Here is an 11,872-nt window from a genome sequence, read left to right as displayed (position 1 = left end):
GTAGCTCAGTTACAATGATGGAAAGTGTAAGGCTGGAAAGGACAATGCAGGTATAAATAGACTAATATAGCGATAACAAATCTAGAATACTGTATATACAAATATATACATATGTGTACAGAATAATATACATATACAGATATATTATATTATGTCTATAACATATATACAATATATACCAATGACCATGTACAATATTACAGTATATACAGTATATGTGACAGCAGCAGCATAAAATAGATAGTAGACCCTCATCTCTATATTTGAACCAGACCCCATGTTTGTAAAATAGTTTAAATCGATTATTCAAATTATTCAAAAGGTGTTTAAGGTATTCCACACTGACCAGATATCTAGATCCCTAGTTTGATTGATGAAAAATGCTTGTTTACGTGTCTAATAATCCGGCTTAGTGTAAACGGGGGCCTTAGTGTAGACCGCCTAAATTCACTTTGCTTTGTTTACAGGAGCACAGTCATCGTTCCCACAAAGTTGAGTTCTGAATTGCACAAAATGCCTTGATAAAGTGAAGAATCAATATTTAGGGCCACTAATAGTTTTTATTCAACCCCTTAATTGATAAGAATAATTCAAGTTATCTTCTTCCCACTCCCTTTCAGGCAGAACTGGACAATCATGCATCACATACTGTACATTACCTTTTGCACTATATTAATTTATATTATTGTGTTGTCAACTTTGTCCTTTTTTTATGTCATTACCTGAATTAAATGAAAAATGAATGAATGAATATAATAATAATAATGTGTGTCCTAAGACTTTAGTGCGTATAATAGTGTCTTTTTGTGATGTAGCTCCATTAAAGCTCCCTTTGTCACAATGGGTAGGGGGCTAGAGCTTTGTGGGTGAGCACGTGGCTATCCTGCCCCCAGGAGAGCGGCGAGGACATTGCTCAACAGACAGGATTGGCTTTACTCCCTGAGAGAATATAAAACAACCCGGCCAGCAGAAATTTGTATTCTAATTCTTATCATTTATTTATGACCTCTTTTCATCTTGGCTGTGCTTGTGTCCGTGTGGGCCCATCACTTGTGAACATAAGGGTGTGTGTGTGTGTGTGTGTGTGTGTGTGTGTGTCTACATTAGCATGTAGTGGAGCAGCGTGTGCATTGTCATGTTAATGCAACAAGCCCGCTCAGGATTAATTACATGTATTCCATTTACATTGTAGATTATGGGATTGCGGGTTAATTTTACACTTTCTCAATATACAATATAGACGCATAACACAATTAAAATGTGTGTGTCTATCATCCCTTACTATGTGGCTTCATCGCTGCTTGTGCATTTCCCCAGGAGAGCGGTTTCTATGGCAACTCCACGCAGGCGTTTCATGGCGAGGATGAATGTGTGTGCGCTCAGTGTGTGCAGGTTGCTTTTTGACTCGTTTGCACATTTTCCGCAACGTGGTTGAGTTAATCGATTTATGATGTTGAACCGCTTCTTTTTTTGGAGGAGCGATACTACATAATGCTCTCCAACCTTGGAGTGTCTACTCCTTTAACTAGAGATGTCCGATAATGGCTTTTGTGCCGATATCCGATATTCCGATATTGTCCAACTCTTAATTACCGATACCGATATATACAGTCGTGGAATTAACACATTATTATGCCTAATTTTGTTGTGATGCCCCGCTGGATGCATTAAACAATGTAACAAGGTTTTCCAAAATAAATCAACTCAAGTTATGGAAAAAAATGCCAACATGGCACTGCCATATTTATTATTGAAGTCACAAAGTGCGTTATTTTTTTTAACATGCCTCAAAACAGCAGCTTGGAATTTGGGACATGCTCTCCCTGAGAGAGCATGAGGAGGTTGAGGTGGGCGGGGTTGGGAGGGGTGTATATTGTAGCGTCCCGGCAGAGTTAGTGCTGCAAGGGGTTCTGGGTATTTGTTGTGTTGTGTTACGGTGCGCATGTTCTCCCGAAATGTGTTTGTCATTCTTGTTTGGTGTGGGTTCACAGTGTGGCGCATATTTGTAACAGTGTTAAAGTTGTTTATACGTACACCCTCAGTGTGACCTGTATGGCTGTTGACCAAGTATGCTTGCATTCACTTGTGTGTGTGAAAAGCCGTAGATATTATGTGACTGGGCCGGCACGCAAAGGCAGTGCCTGTAAGGTTTATTGGTGCTCTGTACTTCTCCCTACGTCCGTGTACACAGCGGCGTTTTAAAAAGTAATAAATTGTACTTTTTGAAACCGATACTGATCATTTTGAAACCGATACCGATCATTTCCGATATTACATTTTAAAGCATTTATCGACGATATCGGCAGTCCGATATTATCGGACATCTTTACCTTTAACCTGACCTGATTGAGGAGAGAAGACAACCTCTGGCAATATTCCCAAAGGGTTTACTGCCTCTTATGTCCACGTGTTGTTCTAGTCACCAACTACTAGTCATTGACAATCTTAAATGTGATGTATATTGATTTATATTCTGTTGCTTCGATTTATCGTTTGAGTGTAACTACAAACCCCGTTTCCATATGAGTTGGGAAATTGTGTTAGATGTAAATATAAACGGAATACAATGATTTGCAAATCATTTTCAACCCATATTCAATTGAATATGCTACAAAGACAACATATTTGATGTTCAAACTGATAAACATTTTTTTTTTTGCAAATAATCATTAACTTTAGAATTTGATGCCAGCAACACGTGACAAAGAAGTTGGGAAAGGTGGCAATAAATACTGATAAAGTTGAGGAATGCTCATCAAGCACTTCTTTGGAACATCCCACAGGTGAACAGGCAAATTGGGAACAGGTGGGTGCCATGATTGGGTATAAAAGTAGATTCCATGAAATGCTCAGTCATTCACAAACAAGGATGGGGCGAGGGTAACCGCTTTGTCAACAAATGTGTGAGCAAATTGTTGAACAGTTTAAGAAAAACCTTTCTCAACCAGCTATTGCAAGCAATTTAGGGATTTCACCATCTACGGTCCGTAATATCATCAAAAGGTTCAGAGAATCTGGAGAAATCACTGCACGTAAGCAGCTAAGCCCGTGACCTTTGATCCCTCAGGCTGTACTGCATCAACAAGCGACATCAGTGTGTAAAGGATATCACCACATGGGCTCAGGAACACTTCAGAAACCCACAGTCAGTAACTACAGTTGGTCGCTACATCTGTAAGTGCAAGTTAAAACTCTCCTATGCAAGGCGAAAACTGTTTATCAACAACACCCAGAAACGCTGTCGGCTTCGCTGGGCCTGAGCTCATCTAAGATGGACTGATACAAAGTGGAAAAGTGTTCTGTGGTCTGACGAGTCCACATTTCAAATTGTTTTTGGAAACTGTGGACGTTGTGTCCTCCGGACCAAAAAGGAAAAGAACCATCCGGATTGTTATAGGCGCAAAGTTGAAAAGCCAGCATTTGTGATGGTATGGGGGTGTATTAGTGCCCAAGACATGGGTAACTTACACATCTGTGAAGGCGCCATTAATACTGAAAAGTACATACAGGTTTTGGAGCAACATATGTTGCCATCCAAGCAACGTTACCATGGACGCCCCTGCTTATTTCAGCAAGACAATGCCAAGGCCAGTGTTACATCAACGTGGCTTCATAGTAAAAGAGTGCAGGGACTAGACTGGCCTGCCTGTAGTCCAGACCTGTCTCCCATTGAAAATGTGTGGCGCATTATGAAGCCTAAAATACCACAACGGAGACCCCCGGACTGTTGAACAACTGAAGCTGTACATCAAGCAAGAATGGGAAAGAATTCCACCTGAGAAGCTTAAAAAATGTGTCTCCTCAGTTCCCAAACGTTTACTGAGTGTTGTTAAAAGGAAAGGCCATGTAACACAGTGGTGAACATGCCCTTTCCCAACTACTTTGGCACATTTTGCAGCCATGAAATTCTAAGTTAATTATTATTTGCAAAAAAAAAAAAAGTTTATGAGTTTGAACATCAAATATCTTGTCTTTGTAGTGCATTCAATTGAATATGGGTTGAAAAGGATTTGCAAATCATTGTATTCCGTTTATATTTACATGTAACATAATTTCCCAACTCATATGGAAACAGGGTTTGTACTATTTATCATTTATAGTTATTATTGTTTTTACTACTAACATGACAATAAAATGCTCCACCAGGGCTCCTTTCCAGAGAATGTAAATGTAAACTTGGTTCTGGTGCTGCGTCCCACTACTTTGCTCCAGCGGGCACTGGCGGACTTCCTCTTCAAGTTCAACAAGGATGAGTTCAAGATGAAGGTGTGGCTTGTTTGTCTCCCTGTGATTGCTACCTTTTTTTAACGCCTCGTGTAGTAAATAATTCATTTTTCTTCTGTTTCGCTTGACTCATGCGCCGCCCCACATGGATTTCAATCTGCCATGCGGCCTCGCAGGTGGTCATGCTGAGTTCGGTGACCGAGCTCCATGCCTACATAGACCCAGGACAACTGACCACAGAATTGGAGGGCGGGCAGGAGTACTGCCATGAAAGCTGGATTTCACACCGCACTGTATGCACGCGCAGGAGAATCGCATCTGACATTCTACCTTTTTTGTGTACACACTGTGTGTTTCTGCATGTCCACCACAGGCCATTGAAGCGTTTGCTCTCATGGTGAAGACAACAGCTCACACTCTGCAGGCCTTTGGCACCGAGCTTGCAGAGACAGAATTACCCAACGACGCAGAGGCCACCACCAGTCTGCTACACTCCCACACCCTGAAGAAGGACAAAATGAAGGTCAGTCTCAGACTTAATATTTGTATTTATTTTAGGTACATATTAATTTGGGCCAGAAATTGAGTACACCGTTTTAAGCCATCATACATGATTCATCATCAAGGCTGCACCATGCAGAATGTTTTACAATAAGTGAATTTAAGAGGTATATTAAAGATTAATGTGGTGTACAGCAGCGGTGGGAATCTTGGGGCACTTCACGCTTCGATTATGATTAAATTAATAATCGATTATTGATGCACACTGCAAAAAGTCAGTGTTCAAAAACAAGAAAAAAAAAATACAAAAATGAGGGGTATTTTATTTGAACTAAGCAAAATTATCTGCCAATAGAACAAGAAAATTCGGCTTGTCAGGACTTTCCAAAACAAGTCAAATTAGCTAACCTCAATGAACCCAAAAATACCTTAAAATAAGGATATTCTCACTAATAACAAGTGCACTTTTCTTGGTAGAAAAAAAATTAGACCTTTTTGCTCAATATGTTGAAAAATATTCTTAAATTAAGTAAATGCTAGTGCCATTATCTTGACATAATGATATGCGCTCGGCATCATGATTTTTGTTTTCATGCTTGAAGTAAGAAATGATTACTTAAAAAAGGTAGTTTTATACTTGTGAGTGTTGATGACACAGCTTTGCATCAGTTGATATTCTAGTTTCAAGCATGTTTTACTCAATATAGGTCATAAAATCTCAGCTACAAGCTGTAATATCTTACTGAGATAATTTAGGACCAAAACCTTTAAACCAAGTAAAAGACTCTAACATAAAATCTGCTTAGTGAGAAGAATTATCTTATCAGACAGAAAATAAGCAAATATCAGCCTTATTTGAGATATTTAATCTTACTTAGATTTCAGTTTTTGCAGTGCAGTTTTACATTTCTTTTCGTTTCTCTTGTTAATCATTCTTCCCTTGCAACTTTTAAAAACCGTGCATTTGTGATAAGAAACAGTGGAATTAATTCCCATTACTTTTATTGAATTAATAAAAATGTGTGCTTAACTGGACCAAAGTGGCCTAAAATTTTTAACTGTCTGCAAGTCTTTATGTACAATTATCGATTGACGTTTACAGTACTAATCTGTTTTACAATCAGCTATGTCCGAATAGAGATGCATCTAAAAATCGATTCCCCGTACCCCCCTCTAGTGTACAATATTTAGACAAAATGACATGTCTTTTCCAGGAGGACCTGCAGGTGGCGCAGTCTCAAGGAGGCCGCCTGTTGCAGTGCATCAATGAGCCTCTACAGACTGAGCCAGACTACAACATGACCCACGACGAGCTGGAAAATTTAGCCACTGTACAGCGGTAAGACTTACTTGACGTTGTGTAAGCGTAAATGTTTTTCTCTTGAATGAATCAACTTGATTTGAAACTTGGATTTATTACAATCTTTGTTGTGGTCTATAACAACATGGCACACAAACAACTATCAGAAATGCAGCCAATATTACATACAGATAATGTGTCATGAGACATGCAAATATAAATTAAATACACCGAGGACATAAGTAAAGGAAATTAAATGAACTCAAATATAGCTACAAACGAGGCATAATGATGCAATATGTACATACAGCTGTCAGCTTCCCCCGCCCCAACCCCCTCCACATCCCACCCCCCCGGATTGTAAATAATGTAAATAATTAAATGTATATACTCTGATTAACTTGTGTGATGACTGTATTATGCTGATAGTATATATTTATACCATGAATTGATTAACAAGTTGAAAAACTTATTCGGGTGTTACCATTTAGTTGTCAATTGTACGGAATATGTACTGTACTGTGCAATCTACTAATAAAAGTCTCAATCAATCAATCAAAAAGCCTAAATAGCATGTTAGCATCGATTAGCTTGCAGTCATGCACTGACCAAATATGCCTGATTAGCACTCCAACAAGTCAATAACATCAACAAAGCTCACCTTTGTGCATTCACGCACAGCATAAAACGTTTGGTGGACAAAATGAGACAAAGAAGGAGTGGCATAAAACAAGTGTTTTTGTTGTACATGTAAACGAACTATGGTGAGTTCAAGGACAGCTGAAATTAGGACAAAACGGCGCTCACCAAATACGCTCATCAGTGAAGCATGTTTAATATAAACAGTGGGATTTTTTAATAATTAGCAAGGTTTGTGTCATGGTTGTCCTCCTACAGAAACCACATTTAAACAAAAAAAATTTCATACATTTTTGAAAAAGCCCCAGGGAGCCATTAGTGCTGCGCCAAATAATCCCTTGATTAAAGTACAGTGTTTTAACTTCCTATATTCAAAATGTGCGTAATTTTGCAGTGGCCAAAAATGTTAAATATACTTGTCAAATAAAACCGATGCCTTGTTTTGAATGAATACTTGGGCCTACTACGCTACTGTATTTTAATGTTGTTCATAATGGTGGTACTTGGAGAGCAAAGTGTTTTCTGAGGTGGTACTTGGTGGAGAAAAAAAAAAGAAAAAGTTTGAGAACGACTGCTCTAATGTCTTTTGATGATTATTGTGCATTGCCCTCCTTAGACTCCTAGGTCAGCTGGATGAGACTGAGACGGCATTTGACGATTTCTGGGAGCGCCACCGCACCAAACTGGAGCAGTGCCTGCAGCTTCGCCATTTCGAGCGGCACTTCCGTGAAGTGAGATGAGATACAAAAATTCAGGCCTCCGCTTGGAGGAGAGAACTCCGTCGCCTCCCAAAATGCTTCCCTGCTTCCGTGTCGTCCCTCGCAGGTCCGCTCCCAGCTTGACGTGACATCAGAGCGGCTATGCGGTTTCTCCGAGGTCAGCGTGAGCCCCGCCCATGCCGAGCACGTCCTCCGAGAGCTCAGCAGTCAGGAGGAGAAGGCCTGTGTAAGAAACACTCACACAAACCGCTAACGTGGCACAAAAACCCACCTTCTATGTACACAATATAAAATTAATTTATGGTTACAAAACAGTTTTATTGCCGATTAATGAAAGACAATTGATTATGATGAAAATACAGAATTTTAACTTAAATCATTGTTACTGCGGTTTAGCATGACTTTTTATTTTTTATTAGCGATGAAGGGTAATTAAATAAATATTACAACTTTAGTCTATAGTCCATCTATTTAGCACAGGGGTCAGCAGAGCTGCAGGCTGCTCTTTAGCGCCGCCCTAGTGGCTCCCTGGATGTGTGAAAATGGAAAAATATCAATCAATCAATATAGCCCTAAATCACAAGTCTCTCAAAGGGCTGCACAAGCCACAACGACATCCGCGGTTTAGCGCCCACATACACTACCGTTCAAAAGTTTGGGGTCACATTGAAATGTCCTTATTTTTGAAGGAAAAGCACTGTACTTTTCAATGAAGATAACTTTAAACTAGTCTTAACTTTAAAGAAATGCACTCTATACATTGCTAACGTGGTAAATGACTATTCTAGCTGCAAATGTCTGGTTTTGGTGCAATATCTACATAGATGTATAGAGGCCCATTTCCAGTAACTATCACTCCAGTGTTCTAATGGTACAATGTGTTTGCTCATTGGCTCAGAAGGCTAATTGATGATTAGAAAACCTTTGTGCAATCATGTTCACACATCTGAAAACAGTTTAGCTCGTTACAGAAGCTACAAAACTGACCTTCCTTTAAGCAGATTGAGTTTCTGGAGCATCACATTTGTGGGGTCAATTAAACGCTCAAAATGGCCAGAAAAAGAGAACTTTCATCTGAAACTCGACAGTCTATTCTTGTTCTTAGAAATGAAGGCTATTCCACAAAATTGTTTGGGTGACCCCAAACTTTTGAACGGTAGTGTAAGGGCAAGGAAAAACTCACAACACAGTGGGACGTCGATGAGAATGACTATGAGAAACCTTGGAGAGGACCGCAGATGTGGGTGACCCACCCCCCTCTAGGGGAAAATTTATTTTTTAATATATTTTCTGTAGAACAAACATGGCAAAAACCTTCCCAATTGTTAGAAATCCCACTGTTTATGTTATACACGCTTCACGGATGACAGTATTTGGCAAGCACCGTTTTGTCCTACTTTTTTCAGCGATCCTTGAACTCATCGTAGTTTCTTTACATGTACAACTTTCTCCGATGCTGCCACAGAAAGACATGTTTTATGCCACTCCTTTGTCTCATTTTGTCCACCAAATGTTGTATGCTGTGCGTGAATGCACAAAGGTGAGCTTTGTTGATGTTATTGACTTGTGTGGACTGCTAATCAGGCATATTTGGTCAGTGCATGACAGCAAACTAATAGATACTAACATGCTATGTAGGCTAGCTGTAATGTACATATTGCATCATTATGCCTCGTTTGTAGGTATATTTGAGCTCATTTAGTTTCCTTTACTTATGTCCTCTGTGTATTTAATTTATGTTTGCATGTCTCATGACACATTATATTGGCTGCATTTCTCATTGTTGTTTGTGTGCCATGTTGTTCCAGACCACAGCAAATGTTACCCAGCTCGCAAAGATTGTAAAAAATCCATTAGAAGAAGACAGCCTGCCGTTTCCTTTAACATGGACACACACATTTTTACCTTTGGCCATTCTGAGCCAGTAATTTCCAGAAGTTATCTCATCCTGTGAGAAACATCCGTTTTACTAATGATTTTCAATGTTGCAAAAATGTGTAGAATAAAAATAAAAATACAACATTTCTGTCAACAAAGATTTGCGTCAGCCTTGGATAGTAGGCTAATATAGCTAATATAGACACTTATATCATGGGTTGCCTTCATCATAACACTTATATAGGGCTTTTGATTTTTTGCGGCTCCAGACAGAATTTTTTTTTGGGTGTATTTGGTCCAAAATGACTCTTTCAACATTTTGCGTTGCCGACCCCTGATCTAGAAGTAAATATTTATCAATTTCAATCCATCATCCAATGCTGTCTATTTTGATTCTAACCCTCACACCACTGATGTTCCAACAGGACGTTCTGGACTACGCCTTGTCGCTGGCCAGAGAAGGCGACGGGCTAATCGAGAGCTCCCACTACGCCGAGGACTCGATTCGGCCAAAGTGCAGCGAGCTGAGAGGAGTGTGCGAAGAGATCAGCTCCACTCTGAGGAACAAGAAAAGCTGCCTTTTAACAGCCATGGAGCTCCATCATGCTCTGGAGAAGGTACTGGAGGGTCGGGCTGCACGATTCATCGACATAGAATCAACATCGAGGTTTTAATTAGTGCGATAAACAGTGTTGGGTTAGTTACTGAAAACCAGTAACAAGTTAGTTACTTTATTTAAAATAACTCAGTTACTAACTCAGTTACTTACACCAAAAAGTAATGCGTTACTGTGAAAAGTAACTATTTAGTTACTTTTTTTTTTTTTTTCCTTTTTTTTTTAAAAGCTCCCATCAATGCCCTTTTAGCCTTCATTTCAGTACTGTTATTGCACTGGAGAATAATACAATCTGTTGATCAACTTGACATGCATTTGCATCACTGAACTCTGCTAAGCAATGTGGTCTACATACAACACACAAAGGCAAAGATATGTTTCAAAGGGCCAATTTATTTCAGGCCAGAACAAATTGACAAAACTATTTTAAATAGCTGCAACATAACATACATAAGTAACAAACAGCATAATAACAACATAGCTGTAAACCTGGCTTCACCTAAGGAAGGCACACGTGACATACACAAAGCCTAACCAGGCAGATTTGAGTTGTTGTTTTGGGCAGTAGACGGGATCTTTGATCCAAGACACAACTTACATTTAACTATAATGTTCTTTTCTTTGTGCTCGACAAAAACAGAAGTGAGAATATCTCCATGTTAAGACACTCGAGTCTGCGGCTCCGTTGTTAGTAAACACAGACACGCCCCCCTCCCCACCCCTCCCCTCCACTCCCCTCCCCTCCCCACACCCAGACACATACAGAGCGCGCCTCCGGCTTGTGACACAAGAAGATTCAGAAGGACGACACTGCAGCGCTCCAATAAAACACACTCAGATCTTCTGTTTCTAGTCGATACTACATAAAAAATAACGTAAAATAACGCAGTAACGCATCATGTAGTAACGGTAACTGAGTTACTGAATATAAAAAATAACGCGTTAGATTACTAGTTACCGCCGAAACTATAAGCGTTACGGTAACGCGTTACGGTAACGCGTTACGGTAACGCTTTACTTTGTAACGCATTAGTCCCAACACTGGCAATAAATAACCGATACAAACCTGTTTTTTCCCTTCACCGTTACCGGCATTTGAGTGACAGGACATGTTCACCGGTCAGAATTGTTGAGCCTCATGTCCTTTGCTTCCTGGCCAATCAAAAGTGTATACGGGAAACAGCAAGATTGTGTTTGTTGCTGTGGAGGCAGCCAGTACGCTAAGGACAATCATTGGCACCTTGGAAAAAGTTTTGATGGTGACTAAACCCGGGCCGATAGTCCATGAGTCAATCAATCAAACATCCATCCATCCATCTATTTTCTACCGCTTATTCCCTTCGGGGTCGCGGGGGGCGCTGGAGCCTATCTCAGCTACAATCGGGCGGAAGGCGGGGTACACCCTGGATACAATCGGGCGGAAGGCGGGGTACACCCTGGACAAGTCGCCACCTATTAATGAAAATTAAGTCTAATTACTTTGCCTAAGCTGCTGTGTCCTTGTGTGTTTGTTTTCTTAGTCTCCCGCTTCAAACAGGGGAGAAAGAGGTCTCACTCTCTGCATCGCCTCCAGCACCTGAGCGCGTTTGAATAACAGTAGAATTAGCTGAACACAGTGAGCCCTCTTTTCACTCATTCGCAATCTTTCTCCAGGTGGGCGTAGAGCAAGACCGTTCGCTTACACACAGGATTCACGGACATTAGGATAGGATAGACTTTTATTTATCCCGCAATAGGGAAAATACGATGTTGCAGGGCAGGTGTTTACATACAGTGACAGAAGTGAAACGTACTGAACAACAAAAAATTAGTAATAAATAGGGATGTCCGATAATATCGGACTGCCGATATTATCGGCCGATAAATGCTTTAAAATGTAATATAGGAAATTATCAGTATCGGTTTCAATATTATCGGTATCGGTTTCAAAAAGTAAAATTCATGACTTTTTAAAACGTCGCTGTGTACACGGACGTAGGGAGAAGTACAGAGCGC

The 11,872-nt window shown here is 40.1% G+C and overlaps 1 protein-coding gene across 5 annotated transcripts in view; it reads left to right on the top strand.

Annotated features, from left to right (window-relative positions):
- The window catches only part of mcf2la (mcf.2 cell line derived transforming sequence-like a), a 134,226-nt gene that overhangs the window by 93,192 nt on the left and 29,162 nt on the right, over positions 1 to 11,872 (top strand). For all 5 annotated transcript variants that reach the window (XM_062060987.1, XM_062060995.1, XM_062060966.1 and 2 more), the window contains 7 exons: positions 4,147 to 4,266; positions 4,401 to 4,517; positions 4,598 to 4,747; positions 5,940 to 6,064; positions 7,281 to 7,395; positions 7,490 to 7,609; positions 9,687 to 9,878. In XM_062060987.1, coding sequence (XP_061916971.1) covers positions 4,147 to 4,266; positions 4,401 to 4,517; positions 4,598 to 4,747; positions 5,940 to 6,064; positions 7,281 to 7,395; positions 7,490 to 7,609; positions 9,687 to 9,878 — 939 coding nt within the window. The remainder of the gene's footprint in view (positions 1 to 4,146; positions 4,267 to 4,400; positions 4,518 to 4,597; positions 4,748 to 5,939; positions 6,065 to 7,280; positions 7,396 to 7,489; positions 7,610 to 9,686; positions 9,879 to 11,872) is intronic.

This window comes from Entelurus aequoreus, linkage group LG01 (genome assembly GCF_033978785.1).
Source record: "Entelurus aequoreus isolate RoL-2023_Sb linkage group LG01, RoL_Eaeq_v1.1, whole genome shotgun sequence".
Taxonomy (NCBI): Eukaryota; Metazoa; Chordata; class Actinopteri; order Syngnathiformes; family Syngnathidae; genus Entelurus; species Entelurus aequoreus.
This window is presented reverse-complemented; position numbering and strand designations above follow the sequence as displayed.